The sequence below is a fragment of the Protopterus annectens genome, chromosome 2.part0 (assembly GCF_019279795.1).
Source record: "Protopterus annectens isolate FY-2018-M chromosome 2.part0, PAN1.0, whole genome shotgun sequence".
NCBI classification, from domain to species: domain Eukaryota; kingdom Metazoa; phylum Chordata; order Ceratodontiformes; family Protopteridae; genus Protopterus; species Protopterus annectens.
The window spans coordinates 930,125,773-930,151,976 of NC_056728.1; the positions used below are offsets into that span (position 1 = coordinate 930,125,773).

Below are 26,204 nucleotides of genomic sequence, written 5' to 3' on the forward strand. Positions count from 1 at the left end.
CACTATTTCTTCCAGTAATTTTAATCCTTGTTTGTGGGGTATGCTTGAAAACAAGTCTACTACATCTATAGTCAAAAATCTTAGATGCTCTTTCCATAAATCCTGTTTTAAACCTCTTAAAAAATCCCAAGAGTCTTTTAATATATTACACCTTTTTACCCATATTGCCTTCAATTTCCCATCTATAAACTTAGCAAGTGGTAAGGTTTTAGATCCTTCAGCCGAAACTATTGGTCGCAAGGGTGGATTCATTTCATCCTTATGTATTTTCGGAATCCCGAACATGGTGGGCATTCTTGGCTTCTCCACTTTTAAGTAACCATATGTCTTACTGTCTATTGAACAATCTACCAATAATTCCTCTAGTACCATATCTATACGTCTGTACGTTATTTTAATTTCATTTATAGACACAGAATATTTATCAGGATCCCTCAAAATTTCATTCATTTTCCCCTCAAGTCATATTGTCCATAAGAACCATTCCGCCACCCTTGTCTGGTTTCATAATTCTTAAATTTTTGTCACCCCTAATTTCTTTTAAGGTCTTGCTTTCAAGTGGGTTCAGGTTATTTTTGTATTTTACCTTATTAAAACTATCCCTAACCCCTCTTTCTATTATTTTCCAAGTTTTTTTATCTGGGGATGTAAGGGGGGATTAAATGCACTTCTCCTAGTCATTCTTGTTGGTTCATATTTAATATTCTGACTAAAAATGGTTTGAAAATTAATTTTTCTAGTAAATTCCTTTACATCCATTAATGTTCTAGCAAGATCTCCTCTGTTCCAAGGAATAAATTTGATACCCTTACTTAGTAAACTAAAATGTTCATTTGTTAAAATTATGTGACTAAAATTATAAATACTAAAATCACACTTAATAAATTTAAAAGGGTTAATTTCATCTTGAACAATGTCTGAAATTTCTAAGTCAGGGTGGTTGGTACTAACCATATTCAGTACCTCATCCTCCCCCTTCTTGCTTCCCCTCGAAAATTCGAGTCCTGTCTCATTTTGGTATCCATCCCTATTCTTTAACCTTTCAGATCTCCTTAAAGGTTGTTCCTCACAAAAATCATCTCTAAAGTCATCCAAATCTATCACATGTTCACTGACCCTCACATTTTCATTTCCTTTTCTTACCTCACTGTTCCTCCATTCCCAATGTCTCCCTCCTACCTTAGGTTTAGGGTATGCACTATCATTTTTATACTCATTTAAGTCTCTCTCAAGTTTTTTAACTTTACGTTTAATTCATTGCACTGTCCATCTATGTCCTTCCTAATGTTGTCATACTTCACTCTTTCCTCAGGAATGGTGTGAATCAAATCATCTTTTATACATTCATTTAACATTTCTACTTCCTTTAACAATTCATCTTTCACTCTATTGTTTTCTACTATGTTTTAATATGTGTCTAATAGGAATTTCAAGAAAGTTGCTCAAACCTTACTTAGAGTCCTAAATGCTTTATAAACTCTCTACATACTTTTTACTAAACATCTTTTTTGTTAAGTAATTTTTATTTAATGTTCATTTGAATGCAGTTTTAATAACATGTTTTTAATAAGTTTTTTAATCAAACAGTAATAAATTAATTTTTAACATATGTATGTATTTATAGACCAAGCATATATTATTAGTAGGCATTTTTAGAACTCACTTTATGCAAGTTATGTTTTAAGGAAAAGGGAATGGTTTGTTATTTTGTTGTTCCTTGCAAAATCTTTGTATGGCCACTAGATGGTGCTAAATGGATTAGTTTTTGCAGAAGTATTTCTTTCATCAAAGGAAAGTTTCATTTCATTTTTTACTTAGTATTTTTTAATTCATTCATGCATTTTACCAAAATTTAACACAGTTTTAAAAGTGAATGGTTATTTATAAGAGTATGTGATTTAGTAATGTATTGATACACACCTTTAAATTTTTATCATATAAAACATAAAATGTTAACGTCAGGTTAAAAGCACTTTTTTCTCTTTCTCAATTACAAGTTGATTGCTTAGCAAAGCTGATTTGTTAATTGAAACAATGTGCTCTATAAAAGGTGTTGGCATTGGAAGCAGCCCACATCTGATGAAGTAGGAGAAACGAAAACGTACTGTGTATTTGGAGGCGTTTATGTGAACTGTTTGTGGCTTGTGGATTAAACTTCTGTTTCCTGTGACAGCTTCGGTTCTATGCTTTATTGTTTTACCTTCTGGGTCATCATACTGTCTAATTTCAAGGTTGTTTATCGTGTTGGTGACCAGGTTACCTTATTTATTTTTAATCAGGGGAAGCCAACCTCCCCCCTCTGAGACCTAGGACTGAATTTGCTTATGATACTTCTGACCAGGATTCTGAAATTTGTCTCCTGATGACCAGGATTTACCCTTTATCTACCTATGAGGATTCTGATGCAGAGAACTTGATTCCCTCTGCTTCTTCCCCAGAGGATTTTTCTTTTAGTGAAACCTTGCATACTCTTGGGGAGCATTTTCACTGGGAAAGCCAGAATTACTCCGATTCTAAAAAGAGGCTTAGAGACTTCTTATTTCTGCCCCTTTAGCTATCCCTCGTGTGCTGGACATTGTTGACTATGCCTTTTCGGAATCTAGCTTGGCCCTTGACTCTCTACCTCTTGCTCCCAGAAAACCTGATATATATTACAGGGTTCCTGATTCTCACAAGTTCCTTTTTAAAAATCCTACTGCGGATCCTGAGACCATTTCACAGGGACCCAAGGACATTAAGGCTACTCCTGCCAAAAATCCTACCCCCTCTGATAGATATTCCAGGGCCCTGGATAGATGGGGTAAGAAGGTATACACTTCTGCAACCTTGGCCTTCAGGGCCTTAAATTGCCAGTTTCATATGTTAACGTATCAGCAGCATATTATTGGATTGCTTAAACAGAAAATGATGATTCCTGATTGCTGAAAATAAGGATTTACAGGATTTAATGCATTCTGCTGAACAGGTTGGTAAACATACTTTGCAATGTGGTTTTGATTCGCTAGAGGCATCTTGCAGGGCTGCTGTCACCAGGTCCGTACTTAGAAGGCACGCCTGGCTTAAGGAGCAATCTTTGCCAGATCATGTTAAAATTAAAGTGCTGGATGCTCCCTTAAATCAGGACTGCCTGTTTGGTGACAAAGCAGAAGTTGTTCTTAAAAAGATGGAGGAAAAAGCTAAATCTATGCAAACTGTTAAAGATGTCCTACAAGTGCAGCCTCCTAGATTTAGTAGGCATTGGCCCTCAAAAAAAAAAAAAAAACTGTTCCTTTCCTGCCTTCTCAGTTCGAACCCAGAACCAGCAGAACACCCAGGCTTCAGTCCCAGGGTACGCACAGGACTGAGCAGTGAGGGGCTCCCACTTCCAAATCAGGGAGTAGTAAGACTCAATGACTTAACTTTAAACCTTCCAAGCACTTCTCAACTGACTGCTCCTTTAGGGGGAAAGATTGCTCTGCAAGCAAAAAACTGGGAACTCATTACCCAGGACAAATGGGTTTTAAACGTAGTTTCCCAAGGATACAGATTTCACTTCACTTATTACCAACCCCAAACGGTTGGCCAGATCTACCCCCAAATCAGTGGGCAGAGGCTCAAAAGCAAGTATTCTCTCTCTTAAGGTTAAAGGCTATACAGACTGTACCAGAAGAGGAAAAGGGACAAGGTTTCTACTCGACTTTTCCTGGTACCCAGAAAAGACGACTCATGGCGTCCGATCCTGGACCCGTCTGACCTAAACACCTTTTTGGTGATTCCAAAATTCAAGATGCTAACTCTTCACCAGTTGCTTCCCATGATAGGCAAAGATGTCTGGTTGGCAACACTGGATTTAAAGGAAGCCTACCTGCACATCCCAATCAGGGACTCTTGCAGAAAATACCTACGCTTCAAAGCAGGCTGCATGCACCATCAGTTCTCTGCACTGCCCTTTCACTTATCTACTGTGCCCAGGGTATTCACAAAGTGCCTAGCTCCAGTCATTGCATTTTGCAGGCAAAGAAATATTCAAATATACCCATACCTGGACGATTGTCTAATTCAGGCAGAAAGCCAGGACTTACTTCTGAATCATCTGGCATTTGTACAAAAGGTTTTAACTTGTCTGAGGTACACCATAAACTGAAAGAAATCACATTTGGTACCCTATCAACAAATTATATTCCTGGGAGCAAGCTTGAAGGCTTTCCTCACGCCAGAGAAACAAATTCATTTGGCAATTTACTTCAAACATGTGGCCAGAAAAACCCTGTTATCTGCAAGGCAAATACTGCAAGCCTTTGTTTCATGGCCACATGCATTCTACTGATTCCATATGCAAAACTGCATATGAGGAAACTACAATGGTATCTAAAAAGCCTATGGTGTCAACATTCTCAGGATCTAGAAGCAATGATTCCTATCATACCTTGCTTACATTAGAATTCCTTTGGTGGGCAGAGGCCTGCCACCAAAACAAGGGACTACCATTCACTCTACCCCCTGCTGTCCAAACCCTAACAGACCCATCAGACTATGCATGGGGGGCTCACCTGGCAGGGAAGTGCATTCAGGGCAAATGGAACCCAAGTCAAATGCACCTGCACATCAAAAAGAAATGTTAGCTGTACAGAATGCTCTGACAGCCTTCAAGGACCACATTCTTTCAGGGCAACTAATGGTAAAGACGGACAAACACCACTGTTATGTGGTACATAAACAAGCAGGGGGGTACCCATTCTTACCCCCTCTGCAGATTAGCCATGGCTCTGTGGAGCACAGCCCTGAGCTACCAAGTGTGTCTACAGGCTCAATTCCTGCCAGGAAAACTAAATACACTGGCAGATGAACTAAAGCAGAAATCTCATGGACCCACACGAGTGGAAACTGGAACCAAAGATTTTCAACATGTTCATCAACAAATGGGGGATCCCAGATATAGACCTGTTTGCCTCGCCCCAGAACTACCAATTAGACCATTTCTGCACAAGGACTCCCCACAAACCAGCTTTGATTGCCAATTGGCTCACTGACAGAATCCACACTGTAAAAGTTGCTGACACCAAATCTGACCTCAAAGCAATGACAAGTGGAGTAACCACAGGGTTCCGTCCTGGGACCTCTCCTGTTAGCCTATACTTCAGAGAAGTAGATACCAAACACAGAAGGCCTCTGGCTAACTAAGTTCGCAGATGACTGCAAACTAGGAGCCATAGTCAAGTCCCCAAGTGATGTGGACATCCTACAGAAGGGCCTCACTGAGACAGATGCCTGGTGTCAGAGCCATGGCCTCAGGCTCGATGCCAAAAAGTGCAATGTCATCCCCTTTGGTAAAAAAAAAAAAAACTGCTGCCTGTGGTAGTTCATGGGTACAATCTACTTAACACCGAATGCGTGATAAGAGACCTTGGGATCCAGGTGGACAGGAGTCTTTCCTTTGATAGTCACATCGCCACAGTAGTCGGGAAGTCCTTCTGCGTGGCACACCTCATCATAAAAGGGTTCTCATCCAGGAAAACAGGTAATTGTTTCCCTCTTCGTCACTCATTAGACCCATTATAGAGTACAGCGCCCCTTTTGAAATGTACCTCACAAGACATCTGCTTCTGTGGCCTTTCCAGCTGCTGCAGATTACTGGCCTCAAACAAATGCCCTACACTGACCACCTCAAACTCTAGCTTTACTCCGTAGCATATCGCCTACTCCGAGGTGATCTCTGCCTAGCATATAAAGCTATGTCAAACTCAGAGTTGTTGTACATGGTACACCTAAAGAAATCCCAATCCCTCAGAGCTACATGCTCTAGGGGCCTAAACCTTGTCACCACAATAAACAGGACATGCTGGAGGGATAGATTCCTGTCCCAGAGACTTCCTGTACTCCTGAACAAGCTGCCCATCTATGTCAAGCAAAGTTCATTAGCACTCCAAGAAAAATCTTGATGTGGATGGGAAATAAGAAATGAACCCCGGGGATCACTTCTGTGTGTCTGCTGGACAGTGGCACAGGAAAATCTTTCTTGGGTGGCATAAGCTATAGAACCTTGCTGGCTAGGCTTACATAGGCCCTTGGGCCGATAGCCTAGGACCTACATAGGAAAGTGGATGCTCTGTTCTTCATCTGGAAAAATCTATCAGTTTATGCCTTTCCTCCTCTGCCTCTCCTCCGCAAAGTACTACTAAAGATCAAACAGGACAAACCAAGGATGATACTGATCGCACCAGACTAGCCACGCCAACACTGATAACACCCTCTTGCGCAGTGTCGCAGCTGGCCCCGTGCTACCTACCCTTGACCCCTACCCTGCTGTCTCAGCAGGAGTGCCAGATTCTGCACCCCCAGCTTCAAACCCTGAACCTGGCAGCCTGGCTAATTACCTAATCTCTCAGTTACCATCCCTCAGTAAACAAGTATTGGATGTCATTTTGGAGGCAAGGAGGCCTAGTACGAGTCTTGTGCTGAAAAATGGAAACTTTTCTGTGCCTGGAACCAAACTCAAGGGATTGCCACAGCAGTGCTCAGTTTACCTCCGATTCTTCAGTACTTTAACCGAGATGCTTCACAGGGGCTTTCCTTTTCCTCCAAAATTCACAAATCAGCCATTTCAGCTCATTACAACACAGAACCACCCCTCTTTTCTCACCCACTGCTCAAGCAGTTCCTTAGAGGGGCCAACAACTTAAGACTAGCCAGGAGAGCCCCATCTCCAGCCTGGAACCTTTAATTTTGTATTGGAAAAACTCACTCTTCCTCCTTTTTGAGCCAGCTGCAACTGCATAGTTAAAATTCCTTCCTTTGAAAACAGCATTCCTTTTAGCAAAATCACTTCAACAAGAACGGTATCTGAATTACAGGCCCTTATGGCAGTGGAGCCTTTCATCATGTTTCATACGGACAGGGTGTCACTCAGGACCAATCCCTCTTTCATGCCCAAGGTGGTATCCAGTGTGGCTCTTGATCAGTCCATTCATTTGCCAACCTTCTTTTCTAATCCAAAGAACAAAGGGGAATGGATACTGCACTCCTTAGATGTGCACAGACAACTTAGATTTTACTTGGGTAGGACTAAACCTCAAAGGAAATCTGAACTGCTGGTGGCATTTGCTGCAGGGGTGGGAGGGGAAGGCTATTTTACCATTTCTAAATGGATAGGCCATTGCATTCGTTTCTGCTATGAGCACCATGGAAAACTTATCCCACAGGGGATTAGACCCCATTCAACCAGGGCTGCATCTACATCTACAACCTTTCTCAGAGGTGTCCCTGCCTGAACATCCTAGAAGCTGCTACCTGGAGTTCTGTACATATTTTCACCAAGCATCACCATTTGCCAATTTTCTCTAAATCCAGAGCTGGCTTTGCCACTGCAGTCTTGCAGGACTTTTATAGCTGTTACTAATGCTATCTAAATTCCCCCACCCATCCTTAGCTTTGGGAATCTACCCAAATGTGATGACTGCAACAGTGAAACGCAAAGAACAATAGTACAGTTGTGTACATTTACCATAAATGCAGATGTTAGAGTGTATTCACTGTTGCAGTCCTGGTTACCCTCCCTCCAGCCCCCTGTCTTCTTTTGGCTATACCTCTGTTCTCCTTTACTGTACTCAAAAGCTTTTTGGTGTGTTTGATTTTTTTGTTGGAGGTATAACCTTGTGTATGTATATATTTAATTGCTTCCCATTAAGGGGGGCACCTGACATCTGGGGCAAGAAAAACTGATGTAATGGTGTCTGCTGCATGCTTTATACCCCTGACTGCCTGATGTCACGGAAGATGAGACCGCAACCGACGCAGGACCCAAGACTTTGATAATCAGGCCGACTGAGGGTTACTGCAAGCAGATAACCCAAATGCGATGACTGCAACAGTGAATACACTCTTAACATCTAGGTTTGTGGTAAGTGTACATAACTTTACTTTTTAAATTTTTATTTGTGCTTTGTTCTTCATAAAAGTTGTGTTTTTTCTGTCCGATATTTGAGGCTTGAAATTACTAAATGAAAGTCCATTTATGGAGAGTTTTGCATTTGTTAGTAAGTCTATTGTAAGTACATTTTGTGATTTAAATTATTTTCTGTTTTGCCTTTTGGAGTAGGAAAATGTTTGTTGGTGGACTCAGCTGGGACACTACAAAGGCCGACCTGAAAGACTACTTCTCAAAGTTTGGTGAAGTAGTAGACTGCACCCTAAAGCTGGATCCAATCACAGGGCGATCAAGAGGATTTGGTTTCATTTTGTTTAAACTGTCCGAAAGTGTAGACAAGGTAATTCAGTTTCAATAGTGTAAATTGCTTTTTATGCAACTTTGAAGTTTTAACACTTTATTTCTCTCCTCCCCCAGGTGGTTGAACAGAAAGAACATAAATTAAATGGTAAAGTTATTGATCCAAAAAGAGCTAAAGTTATGAAAAAAGAACCTGTGAAAAAAATATTTGTTGGAGGACTCTCTCCAGACACACCAGAAGAGAAAATACGCGAATACTTCGGAGGCTTTGGTGAAGTAAGTATTAGAAAACGTTCCTTAACTGCAGTTTGGCTGTTCACAGTCTGGCAAAGTCCATTGATGTAATAAATATGTTTAGCTTTGAGAGTAGTAAGCTTTTTGTCCTCGTGTCACTCCCACCCCCACCCCAACACACGCACCTCACTTTGGGGAATACAGGAGGAAACTTAAATTCGTTATTTTTACCCCACACGGCACTGTAACAAGACACTGGGAGGATTTCCCAACTGGGAAAGCAGATGTATATTGGGTGACTCGTCTCCAAGTACAGGTTCTTAAGGAGTGTGAGGTGCCAGTAGCTGAGAATTTGACCTGGGCTGAGCGAGGAGCTGTTATACTGCTTCTTGAAGGGGGTTTTCCTATAGCCTTCTCTCCTCCTATAGCATGTTGATATTTCTATGACGTTGGGCAGACAGTGGGCGGCATACCATGTCTGTACCTCAGGCTCATACGGTGGTTATACCTTCTGTTCTCCCACCTTCCGGTCAGAATTTCTCTCTCGACTCCAGCAACTGCCAGAGCACTACTAGAGAGGTGACTAACATGTGCCCTACCCCACCGTAGGCCCATACACGCTCCCTCAGCATGAAGTGCCAGAGCTGTTATCGAACTCTTGCCTGGTCTGTAGTTTGTGCTTCATCTCTGAATACCATCTGCGAGTCTAGTTAATAGGCCCGATTTGTTGCATTAGTGGTTTACTTTTAAACTGCATATAGTTATCTCTTCTAGGTAATATGTCAGTTAGTAGCATTACTTTGCAGTCTGTGCCTTCGTTGAAGGTTGGGCGGCGATCTGGCAACTCAGCACCTTAAAAATCTACTGCCAATCATTAGTGGACCGGAGTTCCACTGTGGTGACCCCTAACCGGGAAAAGCCGAAAGACAACAACTTTGCAGTCTGTGTTGGGTCATAGGCTCATAGGTGTGTACTAGGCTAATGGCCCTGGAGCCTTTACAAGCCTAGCCCAAAAAAATTGCCCAGGCACAGTGCCACCCGATGTTGGTTCACAGTGCCCCTATCCAGTAGGTCAACTGGAGTGATCCCTGGGGTGAACTTTCTGCTACCCATCCACTCGTCAAGATTCCTCTTGAAGAGGGCCTGCGAGGTGCTCTGCTTGACATGAATGGGAAGCTTATTCCATAGTATGGGCAGTCTTTGAGAAATGGCTCCAGCATGTTCTGTTTAATTGTGGTAATGAGGTTGTGATCTCTGGAGCGTGTGGCGCAGGAGAATTGGGATTTCTTTAGTTGTAGCATTTCAAGTAGGGCTGGGTCAGACATGGCTTTTTAAGTCCAGCAGAGATCACCTCTAAGTAGACTGTAAAGAGACTAAGAACAGCTGAAGTTTCTGTAGTCTGTCCATGTAGGACATGTGTTTAAGGCCTAGGATCTTTTCTGTGAGGTACTTTTGTGGCCTCTCCAGCTGTTGTAGGTGTCTGGTCAGGTACATACCAAACGGGGCATTATATTCTATGATGTATCTAATGAGGGATGAGTATAGAGGGATGATGACCTCTTTCTTCCTGGATGCAGAACCTTTGTTTATAAGATGTGCCATGTAGAAGGACTTTCTGACCCCAGTGGCAGTGTGGTGGTTGAAGATGAGATGGCTGTCGACTTGGGCGCCCAGATCTCTTATGGCCCCTTAATTGTTCTTTAGGCTCCCATCAACATGGTAATTCGTGGGAACTGAGTTTTTTTCCAAAGGGGATGATGACGCATCTTTTTGCGTTAAGCTTCAGGCCATGGTTCCAACACCAGTCATTGGTCTCAGAGAGGCTCTTTTTGTATGATATCTGCATCACTTGGAGAGTTGAGAATGACTGACTCCTAGCTTGTAGTCATCAGCAAACTTGGTCAGCCAGAGTCCTTCTGTGTTGGCCAGGACCTCTGAGAAGTAGATGCCAAACAGGAGAAGGCCCAGGACCGAGCCCTGTGGAACTCCACTTGGTTGGTCGACAGTCTGACTTGGAATCTGCAACCTTTACTCTGTGGGTCCTTTCTGTGAGCCAATTTGCAGCACACCTGGTGATGTAAGGATTGATGCGTAGTTTGGTGAGTACGTGAGTGGGGAATGGTATCAAAGGCCTTGGCCGGGTCGAGGTTGGCTGTACGCACTGCCTTACCCTTATCCACAGCCTTGGTGACTGCCTCGAAGTCAACCAGGTTCAGCAGGCAGGATCTCCCCTTGACAAAGCCAGACTATTTGGAGGTTGCCTTATCTTTAAGCAGGTCCATGATTATGTGCACCATAGCTTTGCATACCAGGCTTGTCAGGCTAATGGGGTGATAGTTCCCAGGGTCTGTAGTTGCTTCCCCTTTATGGAGCAGGATGACTAGCAGTGGTGCCATTCATTAGGGACATAGCCTGAGGTAAGGCTGTGACTGAACAGGGCACACAGATGTGGTGCCAATTTGTTTCCTAGCTCATGTAGGATGCAGCCAGGGATATCCGGTCCCATGGACACTGTATTCTTGGCTTTGGACAATGCAGCTTTTACCTATGTCGCAGAAATGGTGGGCACCAGCCTTTTTTCTGGTATTGTGATGGGGCTTATGGGGGTTGGTAAAGATGACACTGAATCTGTCCGCTAGTATTTTGGCTATATCTGTTGGCTCAGTGTAGGAGGTGCCATTGTGCAATAACTCTGAGCAAATATGGAGGTATCTGATATAGCTATAGAAGGCTTTGCGGTTTTTGGTGTCAGTCGTAATTCTGCCTTCATAGCTGGCTGTAGAGGATTTGATGAGGGATTTTAGCTTTTCGTTGAGACTGATCAGGGAGGTTTTCCAATCTTGTGACTTTATTTTTTTTTTCTGCAACAGTTTCTTCCTTCTGTTGTAGAATTTATTGATGGCTGGGGGCCACCAGATTGGTTTTCTTTTTGGAGGAGAGCATCTTAGTTCTGTTTGGTATGGCAAAGTCCATGCATTGGTGTATGATTCGGCTGTCATGCAGCTATTTTCCATTGGCATGGGTGCCGAGAAGTTATCCACCTCTGTTTTTTAGGAGCCTTTAGTGGGCTTTAGAGAAGTTTTTCAGGGTGGTCTCCTTAGTGGGGGTTGTAGGCGAGATGGAGATTTCCATGGTGATCAGTTTGTGGTCCTATTTAACCAGGGAGGAATTTACTTGGTGTGGAGCAATGGTCTCCCATGTTGGTGATGACCAGGTCAAGGATGTTGCTTCCTCTAGTGGCGGTCAGAATGAGCTGGTCCAGGGCATTGGAGGTGATAAAATTCCAGAAAGCATTGGGCCTGTACGTTGGTACTTTAATAGTTTTCTCAGATGATGGAAGAGTAGTTTGTCACCCAGTATGAGAGTATTTGGTTGGACCTTGATAGATTCCAGGGTGCTTAGGAACTTCAGTGAGAGTCTAAGGACATGTTTGGGGTTCTGTAGCAGCAGGTTATGACTTGTATCTCCATCTTACCCAGTGTTAGTTGTACCTGAAGTATCTTGGATGCATTATGCTGGGCAACTAGTCTAGAGGTGTGCGTATCTTTATGGTGGAGATACCACCGCCTTTGGAGCTTCCGGCTCTATTCTGGGGCCAAAAGGTATGGAATGAGTTGTAGCTTGGGAGCTCGGGGGTGCTTTCTGCCTCTTTAAACCAGGTCTCCGTTGCAGCATAGATGTTGACATCCTCCATTTTGAAGAGAGCTTCGAGCGAGTGCATCTTGAGATTGACTTCTAGCATTGAGCAGCATGACCCTCTAACATTTGATCTGATGTTGTAAATCTTTATTTATTCTTTACTGTTATGACCTTGGTTCCATCCTTGGAACTGATATGGCCGATGTCCTTCATGGATGCATCTGCAGTCATAACAAATGGGTTGTCCTGTCGTCAGGCAGCCCTTCGGTCGGCCGGATTCCAAAGTCTGGGTCCGGCTTCAGCTGATGTCGCACTTCACCCGACGTCATCTCTGCTGGTCTTCGGGTATAAAGGCATCAGCCGACGCCATTTTCCTCAGTCTTTCTTGCCGTGGCTCAAGCAGAAGCTGTTCAAGTGCCGGTCGGTCAGATCCAGAGATTACTACTACCGAATACTACTTCGAAGACTTCTAAAAAGCTAAGTACCTGTTGGGGACTCTTTCTTGCCTCAGCCAATGTCAGAAAAAGTCAATAACTGTTTAACTTGTGGGAAACAAATACCTCATAAAGATTTCCACTCTTACTGTCTGCCTTGCTTAGGCCCAGACCACGACGTAGCAGCCTGTTCGGCCTGCGCTTCCTTCAACCGACGAACGCTAAGGCGTCGGTCGGAGTTTGAACAGTTTTTCAGCTCAGACTTTGCGTACATTATGCCGTCGGATCCTCCGACTACCCAAATTGTTAAAAAACGCAAGGAAAAAGACCGACACTCGCGGTCCGCGGTTTCGGCCGAAACCACGGTTAAGCAAGCCGTGAGTGTCTCTGTTTTGGCCGAAACCGAGAAAACTGGTCAATCTTCAGCCGAATCCATGGCTACTACTGAGGCTCCTGCTACCTTACCTGAATCGGCCTCAGAAATTTTGCCTACAACTGTGGTTTCTACTGATTTATCAGACACCATCCCTCTGGATGTCTCTACCCCAGCACGTGGTGCTGCTAGACCCCCTGCAGCCATGTCTATCAAGGCCTTTGCCAGGGCTAAAGCAGCCAAATCTGCTAAGTCAGTGCCTGTTAAACCTCCCTCACACAGGCCCACTTCTAGTTCACAAATGCTTACTCTGGCAGAAGATTTAATATCCTTAATTAGGGATCCCAATCTCACCCAGACAGGGCCTCTCAGCCCCAGAAAAGAGACCTAGGACAGAGCCCCGAGCCAGTGTCCTCTGATGATTCTGGATGACTCCGACATTACAGAACAGCCAGAGGATCCTTTTCTACTTATGAAGACTCCGATGCTGAAGAATCCATTCCAGCTGCCTCTCCACCAGAGGAATTTTCCTTTGGGGAAACCTTACATGCCATGAGAGAACAATTTCAATGGCAGGGACAAGATTTCTCAGATTCAAGAAAAAGGCTTAGGACTTTTCTGCACTTACCACAACATAGGCCCTTAGCTATACCTCCTGTTTTGCCTGTTGTGGATGATGCATTTAATGATGTCTGCACTGCTCCTGATTCTTTACCTCCAGCCCCTGCCAAACCAGATAGATTTTACAGGGTACCTGACACTCATCACCACCTATACAAGGCCCCACTGGCAGACCCCGAAACTATTTCCCAGGGGCCTAAGGCAGTAGCCTCGACCACAGCAAAAAACCCTATTCCTTCAGAAAGGGAATCCAGGTCCTTAGACAGATGGGGGAAAAAAGTTTACACCTCTGCTACTCTCTCAGCTAGAGCTTTAAACTGTCAGTTTCACATGATCCAATACCAAGAGTTTATGCTTGATCAGTTAACCAAAAAAGTATCCTCTGATGAATCTTTAGATAAGAAATATGCATTAGAAATGGTGAATAACATACATCAGGTTAGTAACCATTCCTTAAAATGTGGCTATGATGCACTGGAGGCTTCATTTAGATCAGCCATGACTGGCACAGTGATAAGAAGGCATGCATGGTTGAAAGAACAGGTCTTACCGGATCATGTTAAAGCAAAGCTATTAGATGCTCCTATGGATAAGGCCAGTTTATTTGGTACACCTGCCCAGCAGGTAATGAAGAAAATGGAAGAAAAGGCAAAATCTGTACAAACAGTTAAAGATTTCTTACAGGTTCAGCCCCCAAGGTTTAGCAGGAACTGGCCTGCCAAAAATTGGTCCTTTCCTGACTCCACAAGATCCCAAAGGGGCAGGAATAGACGCTCCAGAGGCAGAAATCAATCCAGAGGAGGTGCCTACAGAGGACGACAGTGGCAAGGTAATAACAGAGGCACAGACACAACCACTGCAACAGGACAATCACAGTGACTTGGCTCTAACTCCGCCTACCAGGGAGCAAATAGCAGCACCATTAGGCGGAAAGTTAGCCTTATTTTCGAAAAATTGACACTTTATCACAAAAGACAAGTGGATTTTGCAAACCATAGACCAAGGCTACCGGTTCCACTTCCACACCTTACCAGTAAAAAGAGGAATGCCAAACCTGCCTCCAAATCAAAAAATAGAAGCTCTACAGCAGATAACGGAATTAACAAAGATGAGAGCTGTGGAAAGAGTACCAATAACAGAACAGGGCAAAGGATTCTACTCCAGACTCTTCCTAGTACCAAGAAAAGAGAAAAGTTGGAGACCTATTCTCGACCTGTCCATCTTAAACACATATATCATTGTCCCAAAATTCAAAATGCTGACCCTAGAGCAACTTCTTCCCATGCTGGGCAAGGAGTGTTGGCTGGTAACTCTAGATCTCAAGGAGGCATACCTGCACGTCCCCATTCGACCAAATTGCAGAAGATACCTCAGATTTCTTGCAGGATCAGAGCATTATCAATTCTCAGCATTGCCCTTTGGCTTATCTACTGCCCAGAGTATTCACAAAATGCCTGGCATCAGTAATCGCTCACTGCAGACTACAGGGAATCCAAATTTATCCATACCTGGACGACTGCCTGCTACAAGCGGACAACAAAAGCAAGCTGACAACAGATTTACAAAGGGTCATTTACTTGCTACAAGCCCTGGGATACACAGTCAATTTACAAAAGTCAAGGCTGATACCATCCCAAACAAGAACATTCTTGGGCGCGGAATTGGACACAGTAAAACAAATGGCATTCCTAACTGCAGAAAACAAAAAGAACTCCTCTTTACTTCTTGGCATTAACAAAACAGAACAAACTAACAGCAAGAAAAGTTCTGCAGGCCTTGGGCTTCATGGCATCATGCATAATCTTGGTCCCACATGCCAGACTGCATATGAGAAAACTACAGTGGTACCTAAAGAATTTATGGTCTCAACACAGGCACAGCCTAGAAGCAGAAATACCACTAATCCCATGCCTAAAACAGGAGTTCCTATGGTGGGCTCAAGCATGCCAGTCAAACCCAGGCCTACCCTTCCACAACTTTCGAACAAGCCAAACCATCACAACAGACGCCTCAGACCTAGGATGGGGGGCGCACATGCTGGACAAATGCGTGCAAGGATTGTGGACTCAGGACCAGCTGCACCTGCACATAAACTAAAAAGAAATGCTGGCAGTAAAACTGGCAATCCAAAAATTCAGACCATTCCTCAAAGAAGGCCATTTGATGATAAGGACAGACAACACCACAGTCATGTGGTACATCAACAAACAGGGAGGCACTCATTCATACCCCCTATGCAGAATGACTTTGGACCTTTGGAATCTGGCTCTCAGCTACAACATCCAGTTACAGGCAATATTTGTACCGGGAAAAGAGAACACCCTAGCAGACATGTTAAGCAGAACCACCTCAAATGCTCACGAATGGATGCTACACCCGGACATCTTCAAGACCATCACAAAGAAATGGGGAATGCCACAAATAGATCTATTCGCTTCCCCTCTCAATCACCAGCTCAAAAAATTCTGCACAAGGACATTCCACCCACTTGCATGGAAGGTGGATTCTCTCTCCTTCAGCTGGAAAGGTCTGACAGCATATGCATTTCCACCTCTTCCCTTGATACACAAGGTATTACTGAAAATCAAATAGGAACATCCAAGGATAATCCTGATAGCTCCGAACTGGCCAAGACAACACTGGTACCCATTGCTGAGGAGCATGTCTCGGGAGAAAATGTGGTCAATACCCTGATGCCTTTGATGTTAACTCAGAACAACTACAGCATCATGCATCCAAACCTAAAAACTTTGCAACTGACTGCCTGGAACATCACATAGCAGCAACTAATCCAGATCTTTCCCAAAGGGTTAAAGACATTATCCTTGAAGCCCGCAGACCTTCAACAAGAAGGAACTATGCAGGAAAATGGAAAAGGTTTGTCATTTGGAGTGCTGAAAGAGGAAAAGATGTGTCGAATATAGATATTGCTAACATTCTGGAGTATTTGGCAGAGCTTCTACATACAGGCCTGTCCTATTCCTCCATCAAGATACATGCATCAGCTATTTCAGCAGAATACAGCTTTGATCCACCTGTCTTTTCACATCCTCTACTCAGGCAGTTCCTCAGAGGGATCAAGAATGTAAAACCTCCTAGGAAGCCACCATTACCAGCATGGGACTTGAACTTTGTGCTAGAAAAGTTGACACTCCCTCCGTTTGAACCAGCAGCAACAGCAGATCTACAGCACCTGTCATGGAAAACTGCTTTCCTACTGGCAATTACCTCAGCAAGGAGGGTTTCGAAACTACAGGCCTTAATGGCAGTACAACCCTTCCTAATCTTCCATCAAGATAGGGTGTCCATGAGAACTAATCCTACATTTATGCCTAAGGTGGTATCCAGAGTGTCTTTAAACCAGGCAATCCACCTACCTACCTTCTTCCCAATCCACAAAACAGAGGGGAAAGAATGCTGCATACCTTGGACGTACATAGACAGCTACGCTACTACCTGGACAGAACCAAAAGTAACAGAAAAACTGACCAGCTTTTTGTAGCCTATGCAACAGGAAGGGAAGGAAAAGCAATTTCCAAACAGACAATCTCCAAATGGATAGGAAATTGCATAAGATTCTGTTACTCCTACCATGGAAAACCAATTCCACAGAACATAAGGCCTCATTCTACAAGGGCTACAGCCACTACCACAGCTTTCTTACGAGGAGTGGCAACCAAGGACATTATTGAAGCGGCTACTTGGACCTCCGTGCATACATTTGCCAAGCATTATAATTTACCTCTATATTCTAGATCCCGAGCAGGGTTTGCCACTGCTGTACTGCAAGGGATCCTAACCACACCATAATTTTTCTTCCTCCTCCCCTAGTTGGCTATGGTATTCTACCCATTTGTTATGACTGCAGATGCATCCATGAAGGACATAGTACAGTTTTGTACCGACCATAAATGTAGGTGTCCGAACTGGATAGCATCTGCAGTCAGGATTACCCTCCCTCCTTCCCCTCTGTGGTACTCCTAGGGTATTTACCCTCCTAATAGCTAGCTGGGGAGTCTCTTATGGTGTATTTGTTTGTATATATGTACATACATGCTTATTTTTTGTGTTTGCCTTCTATCTTTTTGGAAACATTGGCATTTATCCAAAATTTAGCCTTCCAAGAGGGCAACTGGCATCTGGGGCAAGAAACACTGAGGAAAATGGCGTCGGCTGATGCCTTTATACCCGAAGACCAGCAGAGATGACGTCGGGTGAAGTGCGACATCAGCCGAAGCCGGACCCAGACTTTGGAATCCGGCCGACCGAAGGGCTGCCTGACGACAGGACAACCCATTTGTTATGACTGCAGATGCTATCCAGTTCGGACATCTACATTTATGGCAGGTACAAAACTGTACTTTTTCCAGCTCGCACATTTGATCTGATGTTGTAAATCTTTATTTATTCTTTACTGTTATGACCTTGGTTCCATCCTTGGAACTGATATGGCCGTTTTCCAGCTCGCACAAGCCAAAAACTCTCAGCTAAGAACCTACCCACAATGCCCCTCTCCTAGATACACCAGATCTCGTTTGCTGCGTTCCTAGTCAAACGTGTTGGCCATCTCTCAAGCTAAGTAGTAATTTTGTTGTTTTTATGACCGTTTTTCTTCTGAATTTCAAAATATTTAGTCAAGTTAGTATTTTATCGTCTTCTATAACCTAGGCCTATTTCCTACCCTTTTTCTTGGTAATTTAATTTTTTGCCTCTTTTTGACTCTCTTTGACTGTTCCTCTCTCCTGTCTTTGGCAGGTCCCTTTTATACTAGTGGTATTCCTTAACGCAACTCCACTGGTGGTACTTCCTTAATTTTTTTACAGGATAGCATTATTTCACTTACCATGTCAGACAAAGCTAAGTTGGGTTTTAAACAGTGTGACAAGTGTGGACGTAAGATGCCAAACTCAGATGCACATGTTCATTGTGTCTGCTGTTTGGGCGTGGATCATTTGAAAGCTGATTGTGTCACTTGTGCTGGTTTTTCTAATCTGACACTAGCAGAACGCAAGAATAAATTTATTTTAAAAGGTTTACTCAAGACACCTTTCTTGGAGGCTCTGTCTGGGTCTGAGGTCTCACCCCCTTCTATGACCAAAAAATATAAGGAAAAGTGGAGTCACTTAGTTTCTGCATCTCCGTCTGTTTCAGAACAGAGTTGGCTCCGTGCTTCACCAGCACCTTCGGCACAGACCTCTTCGGCACCAGGATCTGTCTCTCCTCTCCCTCTGTGCCGACCATGGTATTCACTCCTATCTCTGTTCCAAACACAGCATCACTGGCATTTTTGGTTCCTACATCGGCTCCATCCCTGTCACGGTTTCCTCGGCTCCGTGGGCTTTGACTGTACGTACCTCTGCACCATCCCTGTCCACTGTGCTGACAGTTTTCTCAGCTCCATGGGCTCCAAAGACTGTACGTGCATCAGCACCATCCCTGTTCACGGTGCTGGCAGCTTCTTTGGCTCCAAAATCCAATTACCTTCCAAGGAAAAGAGATTCTCCTACTTATGACCCTTTCTTGGGGCAGAGGTTTAGTCCCTTTTTAGAAAGACCGGATTCCCCTTCTGCAGCCTCTTTTAGATCCACTAGGGAGTTTTTCTGAGCTAGACCTAGTGCGGTGTGTGGACCAGCTTCTGGTAGCTAGGGGATTGCCCGTTCCAGTTAGACCTTCTGTCTCTCCGCTTGGAGTCTTCTATCTCATCTTCCCCTGCTTATCCTCCCCCAGCACCCGCTTCGGTACATACTGTCTCAGCTCCGACTAGCAGTGCCTCCCCTGTTGGCACCCACTACTCTTGCAACATCGGCTGAGCTGATGCTTTCTCAGAGCAGTGCGTGGACTTGTCCGTACTTGGTACTTAATCCGACGCCTATTTTCTCGCTGGCACTCTGTCCACTGTTCCGACTGCTCCCAGTTCTCTTGTAACCCCTCAACTGGAAGTGGGCTCGGGTGGGCCTGCTCTACAGGTGATGGATAGGGCCCTTCGCTCTGAAGGCTCACAACCAGCCCCTAGGGCACCAGTATCAGAACCCCCTGTGAAGGGAATCCCTTCTCCGGAGTCGTCCTCAGAAGATCCCACTGGAGAGCCACCACGGAAGAAACGGTGCAAGAGGAAGCACATTGACTCCCCGGAGGAATCTATCACAGAAGACAGTGATTGTGATGAAGGGGAAGGGTCCCCTCGTTCTCCCCCTCACTACGTTTCATTCGGAGACCTTCTCAAAATCCTCACAGTGGGGGGAATGGAAGTCTTCTGACCCTTCTTCTGAGGATTCTGTTTCTGCAGGCCTTCTGTGCCTGGTCATCTACTTCCTGGGTGACCCCAACAGCAGATCTTGTTTAATTGTGCAGCGTGCCTGGAAGGCCCTGGACAATGTAGAGCCTGTCCCCCGGAGGCTGGATGAAATTTTATCTACACCTGAAGACCAGCCCCACTGGGCCAAGTAGCTGACAGTTGATTCTATGGTCATGGCAGTGGCCACCAAGAGGGAACTAGCAAAATATAGTTCCACTGTCCATCCTCCAAACAGGGAGTCTCGGACCATGGACAGACTAGGGAAGCGGACCTATGCTTCAGTGACCTTTGCCATTCGGTCGCTGAATTATCTGGCACACTTTACTCGCCTCCAAAGAGACCTAATTTCTGAAATGTCTTCCTCTTTGGTGAGGACCTGCCTGATGAGGTGCGTGACACACTGGTCGCCTCACAGCTAGGTACCCTTGAATCCATCTCTAACTCCTCGATGTGTTTGATATCTCACACCGCCGAGGGGGAAGCTCGTGCTGCCGCATCTGGTGGTGTCATGAGACTTAATGCTTGGTTGTGGTTGTATGATTTCACAGACCCTTTAAATCTTCCTTAGTTAACGCACCTGTGTATGAATCTGCACTTTTTGGACCCAAGGTATGTGACACTTGCATACAGTGAGAAAGACGAAAAGACTTTGTCTGCTGTGGACATACTCTTTTCCAACCACCAGAGGCCCTACTCCAGGAACCAGAAGGGGGAAAGATATGGTTCAAGAAATCCCAAGGATCCTTTTGTGACACTTGTGGTGAGCAGTCCCCCTGGGGGAGAGGGGGCTACGCATATGGAAGACTCCCCTTTCGGGGTAGAGGGGGTCCGTGTAACCAGGGAGCCAGAGATTCTTTCTTCGGCAAACCCTACCAGCGCTTCTGAGCAGCTGCCCGATTTGCTTTCCTCTGAGCAGTCAGGGGCATTTCTCTCTGCATCTACCAGCCTGGCATCTTATTACTACCGATGTTTGGGTGCAGAGAATAATATCCAGAGGCTACCAAATACCTTTTGACCTAACTCCCAGACCAGTCAAATGAATCCCTGATGTACCACCCAATCAGAGGGGATTAGCAGCCTTAGAAATAGAAAAACTGCTAAGAAAGAGTCATCCAACCAGTTCCACCAAAACAGACAAGATCCGAGTTTTACTCTAGGTTCTTTTTAGTGCCAAAAAAGACTGGACTGGAGACCAGTTCTGGATCTCAGCCTACTGAACAAATTTATCAAACTTCAAAAATTCCGGATGGTCACGGTACAGTCCATTCTTCCCTTCCTAGGGAACAACAATTGGATGTGTTCTATAGACCTACAAGATACGCCTTATGAACCGATGCAAGGAGGAAACGCTATGGTGGATGGAGCCACAAAGAATCTTTGTGTTGACTGTTCTGTATTCCTCAACCCATATCCACAGTGACCACGGATGCTTCACTATTAGGGTGGGGGGGACATTTCCAGGGAAAGACTGTCCAAGTCACCTGGACCCCCTTCGAGGCCAATTTGCACATAAATGTCCTGGAACTGAGGGCAGTTCTCTTAGGGTTGCAAGTGTTCCATGCATCCCTGCCTTCGGGGAACATTGCATTTCAGTCAGACAACATGTCAGTCATCTGGTATATCAACAAGCAAGGGGGAACCAGATCTTGCACACTGTTGGGAAGCCATGAGGATTTGGCACTAGGCGATGGCTTCCAATCGCTTACTTATAGCAACGCACATTCCTGGGAGTTCCAACCTTATTGTGGACAATCTGAGCAGGAATATGCTGATGCCTCACGAATGGTCCCTCAGTCCTTTAATAGCAGCTTGGATCTTCCAACATTGGGGCAAGCTTTGCTGCGACCGGTTTGCTTCTTCCCTGAATTACAAATGCAGGAGCTATTTTGCCTTTATCCCCCTTGGGGGGGGGGCACCGAGGGACGCTCTAAGCACGATTGGCCCCCCCGTGTCTTTTGTATGCCTTTCCCCAGTTTCCCCTCATTCCAAAATTTCTCCAGAAAGCTCAGAGGTTGAAAAGCAAAGTGAATCCTCATTGCTCCTTACTGGCCACTTCAAGTCTGGTTCCCGTTTCTATGGCCTGATCTGATTCACAGCCTGTGGATCCTGGCTCATTCCCATGACCTGTTATCCCATCCTCAAGGATTGATTCATCTGAACCTGCACAGTCTCAAGCTCACAGCCTGGTTCCTCCACTTCCAGTGATTGCCAGACTGCCTGACATCCCATCTCCTGTTCTTGAAATTCTTCTGGCCTCACACAAACCTTACACTAGAAAGGTTTATTCTAGTAAATGGACTAAGTTCTCTGTTTGGGTCAAAGACCAGAACTTAGACCCTTTCTGTATGCCTATTCAAAAGATTCTGCAATACCTGACTACTCTCGTGCATGCAGGAGCCTCAGCTTTAGCAGCTATCGCCAGTTTTCATGATGTTTGTGTCTTTCGGCTTTTCCCGGTTAGGGGTCGCCACAGCTGAACTCCGGTCCGCTAATGATTGGCAGTTGATTTTTACATACCAGCTTGCCAGGCCTGACGCACAACCTTCAACGAAGGTACGCCCATTCACGCATGCCTCCACGCAGAAGACACTCTAGCTGAGAATCGAACCGGACAGCATCTTACTGTGAGGCGACAATGCTATCGCAGCACCACTACCGCGGACATCGCCAGTTTTCATAATGGTCTTGAAAATTCAGTTATGTCACACAGCCTATGCAAGAATTTTTTTTGAAGGGAGTATTGCATGTTAAACCTCCGGTCAAGCCTCCCTTAGATCCCTGGGACGACTGTGGTGCTTCAATCTCTTACAGGCTCTCCTTTTGAGCCCTTTGATTAATATGATTTGAAATTTTTGTCTTTGAAAACCATATATGCTCATCGTGTTTCACTGTTGCAGTTATTACTCTAGTGTTATCCTGCTGGCAGGCTACCCGCAGTCTGCCTGAATTCTAAAGTCCTGGTCCGGCGTCTGTTGCTGTCGGTGAACCAGGGATATAAAAGATGCAGCTGACGCAATTTTCTTCAGTCTTTCTTGCCGCGCGGTGCCTGAAGCAGTTCGCAAGTGCCGGTCGGCCGACTCCTGAGATTTTTGTGTTCGAATTTCAGATCAAAGTCTTCATTTAAAGCTAAGTATCCCGTTGGGGAAACTTTTTTCTTGCTCCAGACCGATGTCAGAAAAAGGTAATAATTGTATTTCTTGTGGGAAGCAAATACCTCATAAGGACTTGCATTCTTACTGTATTCCTTACCTAGGCCCTGATCACGACATTGCTAATTTCAGGTTTTGTGCTAGATTTAACCAACGCACTAAGCGTCTGTACAATTTTGTATTTCATTACTTTGGCTGAAGATTTAATTACTCATTGTCGTCAGATAACGTCAGACTACCGCAATTCACAAGAAACGCAAGGAAAAGGACAGGCATCCAAGATCCAAAACAGACAACGAGGCGGCTTCTAAGCCAGTTGCCGGTTCTCAGTGAGGCGCTTTCGCAGCCCCTGACGCCCGCTACCTCAGCCGTAGGCCGCTTCCGACTCCCACGTGGAGCAGACTAGGCCTCTGGAAACTCAAGGTATTGGGCACTTGGAAAATATTCCCTCAGATGGGTCCGGAGCCGCCGAGCAGGCATCGGCTTCTGAGGGTGTTTTCAGGCCTACACAGTTATATATAAAACTGACTACAGCTTCAAAGGCAGACTAAAGCACCACTAAAGACAAAGAAACAAGTGCAGGAAGCCCATGGACAGGCCTCCATGCCTAAAAAACAGATGCTCAAAATGGCTGAAGACCCAATTACTTTGATTATGGGTTCCCATCCCCTTCCTGATGAGAGGCCTAGGCAAGAGACAGAACCTGAATCTTCAGATCAGGTTTCCATTTCCTCTGACTCCTCTTCTGAACAGGAATACTCTCTCCCTCCTATGAGGAATCCGATGCTGAAGAATCTATCCCTTCAGCCTCCTCTCCTGAGGATTAATGTTTTGGGGAAACCCTGCATACCGTGAGGGAGCATTTCCACTGGGAGAGCCAAGACTACTCCGAATCTAAGGAAAGGCTCAGACTTTCTTTTACTACCTCAGCACAGGCCTCTTGCTATCCCTCCTGTTTTAGACATTGTAGATGATGTATTTTCAGAGTCCGGCCTGTCTCCTGACTCTTTACCCTGCACCTGTTAAGCCAGACAGATACTACAGGGTTCCAGATTCACATACATTTCTTTATAAAAACCTTGCTGCTGACCCAGAAACTATTTCTCAGGGTCCCAAAGGGGGTGAAGGCTTCCACTGCAAAAAAAAAAAAAAACTATCCCCTCTGATAGAGATTCAAGGGCACTGGACAGATGGAGGAAAAAGGTTTACACTTCTGCTGCCTTGGCTGTGAGGGCTTTAAATTGTTAATTTCATATGCTTAAATATTAACAATACTTAATGTCACTGCTAAGCAGAAAATGTAAAATTCTGAATGTGCAGAAAACAAGGAAATGTTCAGTGGGAAAGCGTACTTTGCAATGTGGTTTTAATTTTCTGGATGCCTCTTGCAGGGCCGCTGTTACGGGTTCTGTCATTAGGCGGCATGCTTGGTTAAAGGAACAGAATCTGCCTGATCATGTTAAAGCAAAATTATTGGTTGCTCCATTACAGCATGATACTTTGTTCAGTGTTAAGGCAGAAGAGGTGTTGAAGAAAATGGAGGACAAAGTGAAATCTATGCAGACAGTCAAGGATTTCTTACAGGTGCAGCCACCCAGATTTAGCAGGAACTGGCCTACAAAGAATTGGTCCTTTCCAGTGTCAGGCTACAAAGAGGCAGATACAGACGCCCCAGAGGCAGATCCCAGCCCCAAGGCTCATACAGGCCTAAACAATGGGGAACTTCTACCTCCAAAAGCGGAGTAGACAAATCCCAGCCGTACAGGAAACAGTCCCAATGACTTTCCTCTGCCAGCACCAAGCACTTATCTTTTGGCAGCCCCCTTAGGGGGGAAAACTAGCACTTTTTTCACAAAATTGGCACATGATCACCCAGGACAAATGGGTCTTGAACATAGTGTCTCAGGGTTACAGGTTCCACTTTCACACCCTGCCAAGGGCAAAAGGTATGCCAGACCTTCCACACAATCAATGGGCAGAGACACAAAAGCAAGTTTCATCACTCATGGACAATGAGGGTCATTCAGCGAGTACCACAGCAAGAGCAGGGACAAGGATTTTACTCTAGACTTTTCTTGGTACCCAGAAAGGGTAAAGTCTGGAGACCAGTACAGGACCTGTGTATTCTAAACACTTTTCTGGACGTTCCAAAATTCAAAGTGTTGACTCTGCAGCAGCTTCTGCCCATGCCGGGCAAGAAGGCTTGGCTTGTAACTTTGGACATGAGGCATACCTGCATGTCCCAATCACAGTCTTGCAGAAGATACCTCAGATTTATAGCTGGTTCAATTCACTACCAATTCTCTGCACTGCCCTTTGGCTTATCGACTGCACCCAGGGTCTTCACAAAATGCCTGGCACCAGTAATTGCATTTTGCAGACAGAGGAATTCAAATATATCCTTACTTGGACGACTGCCTTATTCAAGCAGAGAACAAGGGCATTCTATTAAAGCATCTGGCGTTTGTAAAAAGATTACTAATTTGCCTAGGGTACACAGTAAACGAAAAGAAATCAAAACTAGTACCCTCTCAAGAGAGAATATTCCTGGGTGCAAGCTTAAATACAACTGCCCAGATGACTTATCTCACGCCAGACAGAGGCAACTGACTTCTTACTTCAAAATGTTGGCAGCAAAGACCCAGTTATCTGCAAGAAAAATCCTGCAGGCTTTGGGCTTCATGGCATCCTGCATTCTGCTAATTCCATATGCCAGACTGCATATGAGGAAACTACAATGGTATCTAAAAAGTGTTTGGACTCAACATTGCCACAGCCTGGAAACATTAATTACCCTCATTCAATGCCTGCAACAGGAGTTTCGATGGTGGGCACAGGCCTGTCACCACAACAAGGGACATCCATTCACTTTACCCACAGCCAGGCAGACACTAACAACGGATGCAGCAGATTATGCCTGGGGAGCCCACATGGCAGGAAAATGTATTCAGGGCACATAGCCCGCAAGCCAGATGCATCTTCATGTCAAGCGAAAAGAGATGCTAGCTGTTCAGAATGCCCTGACAGCTTTCAAGGATCTATTTCATCCAGGACAACTACTGATGAAGACGGACAATACTACAGTCATGTGGTACATAAGCAGGGAGGCACTCATTCCTACCCCCTCTGCTGACGAGCCATGACTTTGTGGGACACAGCATTGACTTGTCAAGTTCACCTGCAAGCACAATTCCTGCCAGGAAAGATGTATACTCTGGCAGATGAACTAAGCAGAAACCTCATGGATCCCCACAAG

At 44.8% G+C, this 26,204-nt stretch overlaps 1 protein-coding gene across 5 annotated transcripts in view; it reads left to right on the top strand.

The window, feature by feature from the left end:
* The window catches only part of HNRNPD (heterogeneous nuclear ribonucleoprotein D), a 608,599-nt gene that overhangs the window by 138,376 nt on the left and 444,019 nt on the right, over positions 1 to 26,204 (top strand). For 4 of the 5 annotated variants that reach the window (XM_044061182.1, XM_044061186.1, XM_044061184.1 and 1 more), the window contains exons 2-3: positions 8,072 to 8,243; positions 8,321 to 8,479. In XM_044061182.1, the coding sequence (XP_043917117.1) occupies positions 8,072 to 8,243; positions 8,321 to 8,479 (331 nt within the window). The remainder of the gene's footprint in view (positions 1 to 8,071; positions 8,244 to 8,320; positions 8,480 to 26,204) is intronic. The other variant, XM_044061185.1, reaches the window with a different exon arrangement.